The sequence below is a fragment of the Mytilus californianus genome, unplaced genomic scaffold (assembly GCF_021869535.1).
Source record: "Mytilus californianus isolate M0D057914Y unplaced genomic scaffold, xbMytCali1.0.p SCAF_6, whole genome shotgun sequence".
NCBI lineage: Eukaryota > Metazoa > Mollusca > Bivalvia > Mytilida > Mytilidae > Mytilus > Mytilus californianus.
This window is the reverse complement of record NW_026262712.1, coordinates 32,375,539-32,391,754: the sequence shown is the minus strand read 5'-3', so window position 1 is coordinate 32,391,754 and position 16,216 is coordinate 32,375,539. Positions and strand designations below refer to the sequence as shown.

The 16,216-nt window shown below is 33.5% G+C and overlaps 1 protein-coding gene across 2 annotated transcripts in view; it reads left to right on the top strand.

The window, feature by feature from the left end:
* LOC127704992 (uncharacterized) overlaps window positions 1-14,351 on the top strand; it is an 86,643-nt gene extending 72,292 nt beyond the window's left edge. For both annotated transcript variants that reach the window (XM_052209236.1, XM_052209237.1), the window contains 11 exons: window positions 3,040-3,125; window positions 4,240-4,335; window positions 5,076-5,303; window positions 5,886-6,076; window positions 7,399-7,571; window positions 8,203-8,427; window positions 9,701-9,903; window positions 10,818-10,888; window positions 11,247-11,327; window positions 12,259-12,459; window positions 13,403-14,351. In XM_052209236.1, coding sequence (XP_052065196.1) covers window positions 3,040-3,125; window positions 4,240-4,335; window positions 5,076-5,303; window positions 5,886-6,076; window positions 7,399-7,571; window positions 8,203-8,427; window positions 9,701-9,903; window positions 10,818-10,888; window positions 11,247-11,327; window positions 12,259-12,459; window positions 13,403-13,450 — 1,603 coding nt within the window. In that variant the 3' untranslated portion in view covers window positions 13,451-14,351. The remainder of the gene's footprint in view (window positions 1-3,039; window positions 3,126-4,239; window positions 4,336-5,075; window positions 5,304-5,885; window positions 6,077-7,398; window positions 7,572-8,202; window positions 8,428-9,700; window positions 9,904-10,817; window positions 10,889-11,246; window positions 11,328-12,258; window positions 12,460-13,402) is intronic.
* The last annotated feature ends 1,865 nt before the right edge of the window (window positions 14,352-16,216 follow it).

Genomic DNA, 16,216 nt, shown 5'->3' with positions numbered 1-16,216 from the left:
GTAACCAAAGAAAATAAACAAAATGACAATAATACATAAATAACAACAGACTACCAGCAGTTAACTGACATGCCAGCTCCAGACTTCAATTAAACTGATTGAAAGATTATGTCTTCATCATATGAATATCAGGCACAATCCTTCCCGTTAGGGGTTTAGTATCATACCATCATAACATATATGAGAAGAACATAACCCGTGTCATGCCAACAACTGGTTTTTAAATAAATGTGTTTAGTGCCGATGCAAAGACCCTATAAGTGAATCAATATTAACGCCAAAATATGCAATCTTTAATGACCTGACAACAGTATCGTAACTATATCCCTTCTTAATAAGTCTATTTAAAAGTTTTGTTAGCTTCAGAGGTGAATACTGACATTTTTGTGCTTTATAGAGAATATTTCCATAAAAAATTGGATGTGAAATACCTGAACGTATAAGAAGTCTGCATGTTGAGCTATATTTACGAATGATGTCCTTATACCGATGATAAAATTTAGTAAATGTTTTGACTAGTTTGCGATATCGAAAACCCTGGTGTAATAATTTTTCAGTAATACATAAATTTCTCTCGTTAAAATCTAAAACATTGTTACATACACGAGCGAATCGTACAAGTTGAGATATATAAACACCGTAAGATGGTGACAAGGGAACGTCACCATCTAAAAATGGATAATTAACGATAGGAAATGAATATGTCTATTTGTTTTGCTCACACATTATTGTCAATATAATGGAATTCTATGCGAATGTCATACAAGTGAGAGGTTTAAATAGCTATAAAACCAGGTTTAATCCACCATTTTCTACATAAGGAAATGCCTGAAACAACTCAGGAGTATGACCGTTGTTTTCCATTCGTTTGATGTGTTCGAGCTTCTGATTTTGCCATTTGATAAAGGACTTTCCGTTTTGAATTTTCCTTGGCATTCGGTATTTTTGCTATTTTACTTTTAAGCTCACCTGGCCAGAAGGGCCAAGTGAGCTTTTCTCATCACTTGGCGTCCGTCGTCTGTCGTCGTCGTCGTCGTTAACTTTTTTACATTTTGAACTTCTTCTAGGGAACCACTGAATAGAATGAAACCAAATATGGCATGAATGTTCCTTATGAGGTGCTGACCAAGTGTTGTAACTCTGTAGGCGATCCATCATCCAAGATGGCCGCCTGCGGTGGACTTTGTTTAATATAGGACACTATTGACAATACATACAAATGTCTTCTTTTAGAGAACCACTGAAATGAATGAAACAAAACAAGTGTTGTTACTGTGAAGCCGATCCATTATCCAAGATGGCCGCCGATAGCGACTTTGTTTAACATAGGATCCTATGGGTAATACATGCAAATGTGTTGATTTAGAGAACCACTGAATGGAATGAAATAAAGCATGGCATGAATGTTCCTTATGAGGTGCTGACCAAGTGTTTTTACTATGAAGCCGATCCATCATCCAAGATGGCCGCCAGAGAGGGACTTCGTTCAACATAGGACCCTATGGGAAATACATACAAAAGTCTTTTTTTAGAGAACCACTAAATGGAATGAAATAAAACATGGCATGAATGTTCCTTATGAGGTGCTGACTAATTTGTGTGACTTTGTAGGCGATCCATCATCCAAGATGGCCGCCAGCGGTGGACTTCTTTTAATATAGGACACTATTGACAATACATACAAATGTCTTCTTTTAGAGAACCATTGAAATGAATGAAACCAAACATGGCATGAATGTTCTTTATGAGGTGCTAACCAAGTGTTGTTACTTTGAAGCCGATCCATCATCCAAGATGGCCGCCGATAGGGACTTTGTTTAACATAGGATCATATGGGAAATACATACAAATGTCTTCTTTTAGAGCACCACTGAATGGAATGAAACAAAACATGGCATGAATGTTCCTTATGAGGTGCTTACTAAGTGTTGTTACTTTGTAGGCGATCAATCATCCAAGATGGCCGCCAGCGGGGACTTAGTTTAACATAGGACCCTATGGGAAACACATACAAATGTTTTCTTTTAGAGAACCACTGAATGGAATGAAACAAAACATGGCATGAATGTTCCTAATGAGGTGCTGGCCAAGTGTTGTTACTTTGTGGCCAATCAATCATCCAAGATGGCTGCCAGCGGGGAACTTAGTTTAACAAAGGACCCTATGTGAAATACATACAAAAGTCTTCTTTTGAAGAACCACTGAATGGAATGAAACCAAACATGGCATGAATGTTCCTTATGAGGTGCTGACCAAGTGTTGTTACTTTGTAGCAAATCCATCAACCAAGATGGCTGCCAACAGGGGACTTAGTTTAACAAAGGACCCTATGGGAAATATATACAAATGTCTTCTTCTAGAAAATCGCTTAATGGACTGAAACCAAACATGGTATGAATGTTTCTTTTGAGGTGCTGACTAAGTGCAGTTACTTTGTAGCTGATTTGTCATTGTCCTTATAAAGTCATTTTCTACAATTTCAATGAATTTATTGGTAATTTCTGTAAATTTTACAAAAGTCTTCTGCTTTTGATTAAATTAAACCAAATTTGGCCTCAATCATTATAAGGATATCTGTTATGATTCTAATCTATTTTTACATGATTTCCAAAACCAAAGTAGAATCAGGTGAGCGACACAGGCTCTTGGGATTCTCTAGTTGGTTGTTGTTAAAGACAATATGTCTATTGTTGTTTTTATGTGTTGGATTGCTGCATCGTTGATGCTACCTCAACATCTTTTAATGAAAACAACCATCGACGACACTTTTTGAATGATGCTCGCCAAAAATTTCAAATCAATAATTGACGTAGATTTTTTAAGGGAATGTCAACTTTTTGCAACAAAAAAAGTTTTAAAACCCTAAAGCATCATATAGTTACTGAACTAGTTGACACTTTCCAACTCGATATATATCTTGTGAAATAAATTCCATTGAATGTGACCTGAAGTACATTAGAAAAAGCTGATTGCAGATGAAATTCATATATCAGGTCAGTTGGAATTAATTGGTCATGCTTGTTTTGTTTCGATTCACAGAGACGGAGATGGTGTACTAGACAGTCTTGATAATTGTCCTGAAGTTGAAAATGGTGATCAAAGTGACATGAACAGCGATGGCACGGGTTAGTAAAAATAATAATAATTTCTACTTACATATCAATGTATGACACTGATTTCAGAACCGAAAAAACACATTAGTTAACTTACTGAATTGATTGTGGATTCGCATGGCAATTTATGCATGCATAGCAGAAGACACTTACCCTGTCAACGCATCCACTTTCGCTTCTTTTACCTACATAAGCAAGATGACGGTAGTCACAAGTGATGCAGAAACTGCTAACCGCTACGGAGACCTGCTTTCTTCAACGATTTCTGGTGTTGGTGGTGTTTTTTAGTCTTTTGTTTTCTATGTGGAGTTTTATGGACGTTTTTTGCCATGGTGTTGTCCGTTTTGTTTTTCGTCGATTGTTGAGTTTTGAGTGTACCTTTTTTTTAGAGTTCATACAATTCCCTAAGCTTTTATTTTTTACTTTGATTTTTATCTTCTTAATGGATTTATGAAATTTAAACATCGGTCAAATACTAGTACTGTTGGCTCTATTTACTACTTATAATTCTTACTTTAAAAATAAATGCACAATACCGATTCAAGAACACACACCCACAACTGTTTGCCAGCATAACCTCCACATCTTACATTTCTGACCGAATATTAGCCGAAAAATCATAAAACATTTAAGAGCATAAGCAACAACAAAAAACAAATCAACCACACAGTTATTAAATGAAATAATTTCAAATTAAGCAATGTATCTCCCCTATGCATAGCTCTGATTCCTTGTTATGGTTTGAATAATACTTTTTTTATGCTATGAGCTCTTCAAAGTTTGAATTAAGTTTGGATTGTTTATTATGTTGGCCTCAGGCATCTCTGCAGAGACGACATTAATTGTTGTAATATGCATCTGATGCAGTGAGATTGGTATCGTTGATGTCATTGTATTATTTGCAAAATATCATAGTACTGCTTAGGTCAGTTGTTGGACCACTGTGGTCTCCACGTAAGGTATGAGCTATTTAGTGCATCGGAACTTCGACTGCTAAGATGAAGAACAGCGATGAATATAATTTCCATAGACGATTGTTTATTTCTTACGATAAGGGCATTGTTTAATTTGTTAGTCATAGTCTTTTAACATTATACGTAATTTATTGGATTAAAACTTCTTGTAGGAGATGCATGTGATACAGACAGAGATGATGATGGAGTCATTAATGAAGAAGACAATTGTCCATATTTTGCGAATACATTACAAACAGACATCAATGGCAAGCTTTTGTCTTTTATAAAATATAGCTTATATATCATTTTAATCAGTTGCAATAAAGATGTGACAATACATTTCATTTTATAAGCCCATAAACAAATATTTTTTTGATAAGGATTCTTATTTATGTGTAAAGAAAGAAACTGTCATCAAATATTTAATTAAACAACACGCAATTCAATCAAAATAACTACGCATTTATAGTGTTGTCCGGGTGCTTTGTACTAATGAAAAGTTGTAAGCACTCATTCTCTGCTTTTTAAAGCTTAAAACCGTTTCAAATCACTCAATGTTTCTGTTATTTGCCATATAGGCTTTATTTAGTAGAATATTTTACTTCAAAACTAAAATATTTATTTTGTTTTTGGTCTGGTTTGACCGATCGATTACTTTACATTTAGAAGTCTCAACATTAGGAAATGTGTAAGGTAGAATTTAAACAAATTTTGATGAACGAAAAACACTGTAGAACAATTTAATTATGTGAACAAATTTCGATGACTCACTATCATCTAACACATTCACAGGTTAACAAATTGGTAAATAATTTAACATAAAATACGTATTACGGTATGCACAACACACGTTTCAGTAAAACATTATCAGGTACACTCAAAACCAAACGTTCAGAAAGCGAACAAAACCGTAAGCTAAAACTTTATTAAAACACTGAATCAAAATATCCCGAAACTATCTGTTAAGAAAATACTTAATGCCGACAACAAACCATTTGTATTTTAGGCGACCTTATTGGTGACGACTGTGTAGTTGATTCTGATGGTGACGGTGTTGTTGATAGCAATGATACTTGTCCACATAACCCATACATTTCCTCAACATCCTTTCATGACTATTCTGTGGTGGATTTATATCCGGGATATAGCACGACAGCTGCACATTGGTGGGTAAAGGGAGCTGGAAGAGAAATTTATCAACTTGCTGATACAAAGGGTCCTTCTATGTTAATTGGTGAGTTCTGTGTATTGCTTCATGGTTAATTGGTTTAATGTCTTTGTTTAGCAAATTGAATCGTAATTACTCCGCAAATATAGACACCTACCATGCTTATCGTCTAGTACATAACCAAACAACGTGGACATATTTAAAGCTTAACATTTTTAAGTGCACAAATGAATATTGTATTTTTCATCATTGCATGTTCAAACTTTTGAAAGCGGTTCAAAAATTCTCTTTATATGTTGTACAACTGCAATTGATTTTTCAACAGGATTCATAAATAAAAGTCTTTTGATTGTACCAAAATCATAAAAAAGAAACACGTTATTTTCTATTCGTTTGATGTGTTTGGGCTTTTGATTTTGTCACTTGATAAGGGACTTTCCGTTTTGAATTTTCCTTGGTGTTCGGTTTTAATGTTATTTCCTTTTTTTTAAAAAAGGGTCATAAAAAATACAAAATGAATGATATATAACAAATTGGTTAATTGCCATGGCATTGTCAGTTTGTGTTAGACTAACGAGTTCGAATGTCCCTTTGGAATCTTTTGCCTCTCTTTTTATGATCTTGATTTCTATATTTTTTCAATTTCAGGATCTCAATCTTACAGTTCAGTCAGCTACAGTGGAACAATATATGTGCGTTCAGATATTGGAGATAACTACGTTGGTATTGTCTTTGGTTATAACAGCAATAGGAAATTCTATTTGGTTTCATGGAAAACCAAGAATTATAACTTTGATTCAAAAACATACCAAGCAGGAATTAAAGGCATTAATATGAAGGTATATAATTTTATTTGGTATAAGTATATATAAAGATAAGAAGATGTGATGTGATTGCCAATGAGACAACTCTCCACCCTAGACCAAATGACATAGAGGTTAATAACTACAGGTCACCGTCCGGCCTTCCACAATGAGCAAACCCCATACTGCATAGTCAGCTATAAAAGGCCGCGAAATGTAAAACACTTCAAACGAGAAAACTAACGGCCTAATTTATGTACAAACAATGAACGAAAAACAAATATGATATATAGCAAGAGACGACAACCACGCTGAATTACAGCCTTCAGACTTGGGACGGGCACATACGAATGTGGCGAGTATACTAGTTTGCTGGTGTCCATTTACTTGTTATAATCGGTGTCTCTATTTAATGATTACAAGCAATGTACTAGAAATCAGTTGGAATCGTATTTTTGGAATATTTTAATGCCAATGTAATGACCCTTGTTAGAGCTTTTTTAAGAAGACTAGTGGTGATATTTGATAGTCTCTGTTGAATTCCATTCCTATATCTTTCCTAGACCTTGGACAATTAGAATCTGAACTCAATGTATATAAAATGACAGTTTATTGAAAACCGTAAGTTGACCTTTGGACCCTTTATTTCATTCTATTATATTGTTGGATTGTTTTCATAATGACCACAAGGGTGTCTGGGGAATAGAAATATGGTCACTACAAGTCTTCGTTCGACCGGCGGTAAAACCCTTACCAAAGTGGGGCGTCCGTTTGGCTGTGCGGGATATACAAGTACGCAGCAACGTCCGGTCATAATGGGGACGTTTACTCTTATGCCTCGTGTAGAGAGAATGCCACGCTCTCTGCACGTTAAGAACCATTGCAACAACTCTTTGTGGTGTCCGTAGGTGGCCTATTGTGAGGCAAAATCTCTGTCCCTATCCAATATACCCTCATTTTCCATTGGCAGTGTAAACTTCCTCGACCTTCAACCCAGACGGCCTCTATTACAGGACATACCTATTTTATTTATTGTAAAGTTCTTGTCCTGAACATGCATGAAATATTTGCCACTGGATTTTAAGCAACCAACAATCAATCATATTGATGTTTACCCAACATATCTTTTTTATTCGTATCACAAATTTTCGTGGGTGTAGAAAAAACTTTGTTTTTATGAATATTTAACGGCATTACTAGTATTTTGCCAAAGTCTATCTACAAGTCTACAGAAAATTGATACTTTGATGATTATGTAAATTCGTGTCTTACCCGTACCCACTAAATCCTTACAAAATTAGTATTACGCAAACAATAATTGAATCCATAAAGTAAAACTGAGTTGAAATATTTCTTAGGTAATTGATTCTAACACTGGACCTGGGATTGATTTAGCATATGCTCTATGGCATTCCAGTTCTAAAGAAAATCAAACGACAGTGTTATGGCATGATGACAATATGCTACAATGGAGTAATTATACATCGTACAAATGGTTTCTAACACATAATTCTGATCTCGGAAAAATAAGGTAAATCTTTTTTGCAACTACATCTATGTAACAAGGAAATTAACTTAACTATATTTTTTGTCTCCCTTATTCTACGATTTCGTGAATCTTTTATCTAAACTATTGGTTAAATTTAATAAATATGGTAAATTATAGACTCTTGTACTTTTACAGTTTTTCAGTTCAAATTGCAAAATTTAGAAATATTGTCATCGGTGAATTATTTTCAATGGTTTAGTTAAAATTAGGAATAATATAGATTTTCTCAGTCATTGTTTCAGCAAAGATACACAATTTTGAACATTCAAACTAGAATCTGGTCAAATGATTTTTTTATATTCTATATTTTCATGGTCTTTTTAGCATAAAATGTAATTATAAAAAATGAATGCTTCTTTTTGTAATTTAATTGGGGTGTAAAAGTGTTGATCGTGCACACAATTTTAGACTAAAGGGCTTCCGCGCTTCATACAAAATGTGCTTCGGTCAACACTTTGACACCCCAATAAAATTACAAAAAGAAGCATTCATTTCTTAATAATTGAATACTGTTTGTTGTCCTCTATATTGATATTTTTTTTTCATTGAGGTGCAAACACATTTTAATATATTCCAGATCTCTCTTTATTTATATTCAATGTTTCATTACCAGATTCCAGCTGTACGATTTAACATCCATGTTGGCAGATAGTGGAGATATATACGATACCCGTATTACGGGTGGGCGTGTCGGGGTATACCAATTTGGACAAGAGATGTCACTATTTTCTGATATAAATGTGCATTGCGTAGACAGACAGAACATGGCAATGAAATTTAATGGAATAGATAATTATGTGTCAATAACAAACGTCACACAACTGGAAGTTGATAAAAGGTACATAAATTTAGGTTTCCGTAATAGCCTGTGTAAAACCGCAGGATCAAATATAAAACAACAAAGGCGCTGTTCGCAATGAAGATACAAATACAATGAAGATCCAAATAACATGACATCATAATGAATAAGCTACCAATCACAGCTCATGACATTCCCGGTTAATGAGGGTGGTAAAGGGTTACTGATTTTCGTGCAACGTGTTTTGCCATTTTTATTTCATGTGCAGTCGTGAAAAAGGTTCGTTATTCGCCGTGTTTCGTGAAATCGATAAAAAGATCAACGTGCAAGAGATTTTTTATTGTTCGTTCATCGTGAAATGGCAATTTTATTTCGCGTTCTTCCGTGCAGATCCGCCCCCCCCCTCTTTACGCCCCTCGTTGATTGTTTGACACAATGCATTTTTTAAAATTATTCTTAACCGTCTATTTGAGTGCTGTACAAAAGCGCCCGTAACTAAAACTAAACAAATTTACCGAAGTTCAAATCTCATAAATTGATAGAAGATAGTAAAACAAATTTTGTGAAAAGATCAATCATAATTCGAAATCATCATGGACCTCACGATAAATCATAAGCAACAAAACTTCATCTTTCAAATATCTGTCTAGAGAGTGTAAATATCATTGAATATGTGTCAATTCATTCTGTGTCATTATGTTGCTATTTCAGCGGGTTTTTTTTTTCTTGTGTGCTGTAAAATATGAAGAATTGGAAAAATGTTGTAATTAATTAATGAAATGATAATTTCAACCAAAGATGCATGTGTTTTATAAAGCAGTAGTGGCAATATAACAGATATAAAACTTAATTTAAACGTTTAATCTGGTAAATACTATAAATGTTGAACGTAGGCGCATGCGTTATTTTCACTTAATTATTTCGTGATATTGTAAAACGTGCAAAAAGATTTCCCCTCGAATACATTGAAAGCGACAATATTGAATGGTGGAGCAATGCTGCGTAAATTTGCGCAATGTTAACAGATTATGAAAAATAATAACCTGAATAAACATCCACGTTTACAGTATTTGTTTCTGTCTTCTTTCTTTTGTATAAGCTTCCTTTATTAGGAACACCCCCTATTGGGTCAACAAAATATTTAAACAGATTGTTAATGGAACAAATTTCTTATTTAAAAAAAAACCCTTATTTTAAAATAGGATTAAACGTGATTCAGTAAAAGTACTCTGTATAGTTTGTGCAATGATAAAAATAAAACATTTACTCAAATAAAAAAAAGTTGTAGCACGCAAGTTTTGTTTATTTACAGTTTCACATTTGAAGTGTGGGTTAAAGTGGAAACTGGTAGTCCGGTGACAGCAATGCCAATATTTTGTACTGAATCTCAGAGCATATGTTTATGGTTGGAAAATTTAAAGGCAAATGGACAGTACGGAAATTCCACTATAAGTACTACTGTGACCATTGGTACTGATGTATGGAATAACTTGGTACTGCAATATGATGAGTCTGGTAATATATTTGCAAATTAGAAGAAACCCAACCCTACTTTGTCATCTTATGTCACTAAAACCAAAAAAGATGTCCAGCAAACATTACAAGAAACATTTTAAGGTCCTTTTAGTAATAAAGCTCTATAAAGTTTTATATTTTTTTGTCTTTCTAAACTATCGGCCTCAAGCATAGCAAATGAAGTAAATCAAGAAAAAAGTTGTAGTTTCCACCATTTGCAGTTATTTTTAAACACATAACATTAACGGTACCAATTTGTCTGCACCATTTGAGCATCTCTTCAATAAATGTCTCTTCAGTGATGCTCGAGGACAAAACATTTTAAAATCCAAAATTTATTAAAAAAAAAACATGAAGAGCTTATATAAACCAAAAAGAACAAAAAGTAAAACAAAGCTGGGCAAGGAATCAAAGCTTTACACGAGGAAGAAATATTCCTTAAATTAGAAAGTCTTGTCAAGTTAAGAAGTGGGAGTAATATTGCAATCACTTTGTTCGTCTGTTAGTCCATCCAATCGTCAAACAAATATTTTCGTGGCACTAATACCAGGTACTACTGAATAGAATTACTTCCTATGAGAGTTATGGATTGCAAAGTGCGCTCGCTTTTCTGACCTTCCAGTTGCTAAATCTTTTAATTTTGTTGCGTATGATAAATGAACTTAATGTTTTCGTAACACAGTTCTCCATGAAAAATTACTGAATACAATGATTATAGTATATATTTGACACATAGCTGAACAATTGAGGAATTGTAACGTACGTTAAACAGCTTTTCGGATCTGTCCGCGTATATTCTCTTGCATTATTATATACTATTAACTTAATGTAGGTATCATATCATTTGGTATTAGATGGATAATACTGATGTTTTAGCTTTCATATAAAATTTTTAAATACATTTCTATTTTCAGAATACATTCTGAAGATATACCTAAACGGTGTTCTATCGGCTTCTGGAAGTAGTATACCGCCAATAGATTGGGTAGATACTTAAAGATGTTGCCTTATGTTCCCATATTTTCAAATTTGTTGATTTTAATGAAAAATAGTTTGAAATTTTTATTTTGAATATTTTACCACTAGTACTTTATCTGTCTTTTTTCCATTTGTACGATCTGAAACAGACAAAAAAAAATTTCTCATTGCCGATTGGAAATTCAAAATGGTCGTTGCTGAGGTCAAATTTTATATGCACCCACTGAAATTCAATATTGCTTTTCTTTTCAATAACAGGTAAAAAACATCGTAATTAAATATTCAATTGCTCAAAAAGAAGTATGGATTTTAATCATAACTATTTGGTAAAATATATGTTTAATAAAAAAATGTTACTTCTACAGAGTACCTACACTGACCAGTCTGACATCTTTTTATATCTTGGAAGGGACAATACCAATTATTTTCAAGGCTTTATGGATGAGGTATTTGTTATCTATATCATTTGTACAACTTTAAAAGTAAGAACTAAAATTCCAATCCCTCAAAAGACTAGACTGACAAAACAATTGGGGATAAAAAAAACTGCGCAGACAAAACACGTTTCACAGAAAACTAAACATAAAGCAAGCTAGAGACCGTCAAAAAACGTGGGTGAATTTAGAGGCTCTGAAAGGGTAAGCGGTCACTCTTTCCATGTTGTGTTGCTCATAAATCACGTTAAAAAGACATTTGGTGATAAAAATATTTCTGTTCAATAAAATTTGACACAATTTCAAAATAAACGCATCATAGATACCGTGCAGGATTGAAATTTTATACAAAAGACTCATACGTTCGTATCAAAAAAATTTAAAAAAAAAAGCCAAATAAAGTAAAAAGTTGACGTGCATTGAGGACCCACAATTCCGAACGGTTTTGCCAGATAAAGCTAAGGCAATCTATTCCTGGGGTAGAAAATCCTAAGTATTTCGAAAAAAATCAAAGTTTTGAAAACAGTTAATTTATAATTATTACCATATCAATAATAATTCATTTCAACACTAATTTTGGTCAACAGTTCTTTTAAAAAAAATGGATTTTACAATACATTTTGTACAATAAAATAATGTTTAATTTTTTACTCTATTTTTTTTTCGCATTCTTGCATTATTGTATCTGTATATGTATATTGATACAATGGAATTCATACAAGTGAAATACTGAATTATATCTTATTAAGGCTGTCAAGTTTTACTAGAATATGTAGCCCTACGTAAATTGGCATATGCTTCCCATCTATAACTATAACAAGAACGTTACCAGCAGATCTGTGATGTCACTGAAATGAACACTGAAACATGTTCAATTGCCATCGAATCAACTCACAGTCAATAGCTGGAAGCTTTTAGGAAAACTATATCTTTCTTTCAACAGGTGAAATTCTACAGTGTGGCTATAATTGATGCAGAGATAGATGACCACATATACTTGGCATCTTTGGACAAATATCCAAAATACCACAAGTATGGACAGTTACACTTCAAGATGGATCAAACAGCAGGTTCTCAATACCTCCAGAATGATGGTTTAATAAGTTTAATTACAAATATCCATGGCAATTCCACTTTTGCAGAGGTATGAAATGGATTTGAGATTTGAAACATTTATTTAACAAGTTTTGAAAATAGTTGTGAATATGGGTACATTGTTGTCATCTTCTTGGTTACCTGTTTGGCGTGTTTAAATAATTAATTACTTGTTTTTATTAGTACTGTTGTTTTCTTTTCGGCGTTTTTCGCTTTTTGCCATGACATTTTTAGTTTGATTTCGACACTTATGAGTTTGAATTTCCCTTGGGTATCTTTTGCCTCTCTGTTACTTAATATCTATTCTTTTTTCCAATAAATGTTGTCCACTGAGTGCAAATATCGCTTTAAAAAATCATCATGTTATTCGATATTTAAAAAAATGATAAATATATAACGGGATTGCTTCCCTTGAGAAGTAGATACTTAGTCAGTCATAAATGGTTGAGCCTATAGAGAAGTCGCCCTAAAGCTGACTTGACTAGAACACAGGGGTCAAGGATTTAATTCCGCAGTTGACAATGTTGTTATCTTTTTCTGAGAGTCATGCACTCTTGTTACAACAAAAACGTATACTCAAGCAATCAGTAAATTATGTGAGAAACGTGTGAAATGTTAGACTAGCAGCAGAAGTCCTCGCATTTTGAAGATGCAAGCCCGAGGATGTCAGAGGCCAATTATTGAATTAGATGCTGTTCATGGTTTTCTTTTCATATTTATAAATTTTACGAAAATGGACAAAAGGAAAAGCTGCTACAATGAAAGCATGACAAAATAAATGTGTAAATTTTGTGTTTTAAATATATTGAATTAAGTAATTTTAATAATGGCGAGCGTGGTTTATACATAAATGAGACAGCAACCCAACTCACCGACACAAATTACCAAATGACATCAGGATGACATTTTAGTCTTCATAAGTAGACAGTAGTCTTTACAATATGCAAAGCTTGTAAAAACAACGATACTTGCACTGTAATTTTCTTTTACAGAGTTCTCAAGACTATTCCAGATTCCGTTTAACATATCCGAACAACTGATACAGATATTATATTTGACACCGAGTTTTAAAAGACCATTGAAAGTTTTTTTTTATATGATTATTTCTTCGCATGTCTCGTTGTATATCTCGTAATTGTTCTGTATGTAAACCTAAATAAATGTCAGTATTAAGTGTTTGATACATGTATACCACAGCTGGATTTTACGTGAAATATGTTAATTCATTAGGTATATTAATGAAAACTTGATCACTCTTACGTTGAAATCAAGTAGCCACGCCCATAATCTATTTCTCCTGGTCTTTGTTCAGATAGTTAACTTTGAATGGTACTTTCAAACGCATTGTGTTGTTTTGTTAATGCATTATCAAACCTGGAAGGTTTTAGTTTTACATTCAAAAGAGTATAGAAGCAAATAAAAAAATCATGCAACTGTCAACGTCTTGCACGACTTCAAAGAAGTTATATATATATAACTACGTGCAGACGGACTTAAAATATTATCATGTAATTGTGTCCATTGAATAAGAACTATGTTTGATTAAAATGGAATCAATATCGTTTAGAATTCCAAAAATAACTTTGTTTAGAAGCAACTGTTGGATTTTCTCATTCATTTCTTATAATTATGTTTGTACAGAAAGTTATGAGTGCTTTCAAATTGTGTCATTTCATCCGACCACAATTATTACTAAAATAGATAAATATTTGGACAAAGTCCAATAAAAATAAAGTAAAAATAACCTTCTTAATGCTGTTATTGTTTTATGAATTATGTTGTATATATAATATATAACTGCACTGATAAAATAATATTAAATTCAAGAAAAAATGTTTTTGGTGAAATGTTATTACTTATATTTGTTTATCTGTGATATCTGTTATTGTTTTCATTGTTAATGTCCAATATTTTTACAATAAAAATGTTTAAAGTAAATAAGGTGGTATTATAGTGTTATTATTTTTGCCTTCCTCTTATCTTGATTGACTAGGAGTGTCGCTTTTCCTGCCTGTGGTTCTGTCAGAGTACGTCGGACCCTCCACTCATATAAATTAACTGGCCGCAATGATATAACCGAGAATGCTGAAAATGGCATTTGACAACAATAATCAATCAATCATTATTTTTGACTTAACGCTACTGAAATGGATGATTTTAAGAATGCAATCACTTTCTTTAACATATGATATGGGGAATAGATGCTGCGTGTTCTAGATAACCAGTCGACACTATTTTACGAATCAGTTCATCATGTCACCACTACCATGAGGTTTCAGTTGGGTAGTATGTTCACATGAACAAATCGGTGGCAGATTTGAGATTTTTGAGCGAAAAAAGGGTCAAATGAGATACTGTTTTAGAAGAAATACATGTACAGGTGGTTTTGCTAATCTACGCCAGCATTCTAAAGCGTTGGGCCCATGTGAATTATTTATAATTGATTAATTGGCGTTATCGCCACTTTAAGCACTATAGTGGTATTTCGTGGCGGTCAGTTTTTGTTGATGGAGGAAGCCGGAGTGCCCATAGAGAACCACCGACATTCGGAGTAAAACTGACAATCCTAGTCAATTATGATTGGAGTCGAACGCACCTGCCACGTGCCGGATTCGAACTCACAACCTCAGCGTTGACAGGCTAGGGATACAGGGGCGTGTTTTATTGGTCTCTTCTGCACATCTCCAGAATGTCTTCTGGTGAAGAGTCCAAAAAAATGAATCTGGACCTCTTCTGGAGATATTCTACGGAAGATCAATAAAACAAAAATTCAATTTGCCGTCGAATATAGCAGATTTTTGTTGTGTTGGGTGACATATTAAATGAAGTTTACGATGATTTTATAGAAAATTAAGATACGTCCGGTAGACATGACTGTAAAAGTGTGCTCTGTTCGTGACATTTTTCTTTGTTCTTTTCTCTAACTCAATTTTGCTAGACAAATCACGCGTAAACCCCCACTATTTGATTTTTAAGAATAATCTTAAACTGCACAAAAATTCGTCAATGTTTGTCTCGAATATGATCAAAAGGGACATCTTGTCTATCCAATTTTTTAAAAGTAACCAAACTGGATTATTTTTGTATAAAGCAAAGATATCGGAAAGTTCTCAAAATCATTTTTCTCTGGTGGTCCTTGAAGAAAATCTTCTGGTCCTAACTATTATTTCTATTACATAATTTCGATGGTCAAAACCTTCGGACCACCACTTTTCAAAAACTTTTCATTGTATATGGATCTATATGCAAGTATACAATGTATACCAGACATTTCTCAGACTGTTTTTTCTTCTTTTCTTTTTTTTAATAAATCCGTTGGTTGTGTACTGATTGATACTTCAGTCTGGAAGAACAAGATTTATTTCAGTACTATAGCTGTAATTAGCTTTGAACAAACTTCCAGTAATTGCAAATACTCTTATTTCGGTGCTTTGTGTCTATTGTCTTAATGTAAGTTTTTTTTGTGTGTGTCTCGTACCGATCTTTTGAGTTAATCTAATTGCAATTGATTTGTGCAGGTTGTTCTTATATTGTACTGTTACACCACTGTCCCAGCTTCGGGGAGGATTGAGCGCTCACAAACATGTTATTGTACTGTTACACCACTGTCCCAGGTTAGGGGGCTGGTTGTGCCGGATCCGGCTAACATGTTAAACCCCGCCACATTCTGTATGTATGTGCCTGTCCCAAGTCAAGAGCCTGTAATTCAGTGGTTTTCGTTTGTTACATATTTGTTTTTCGTTCATTTTTTTGTACATTAATTAGACCGTTAGTTTTCTCGTTTGAATTGTTTGACATTTGTGATT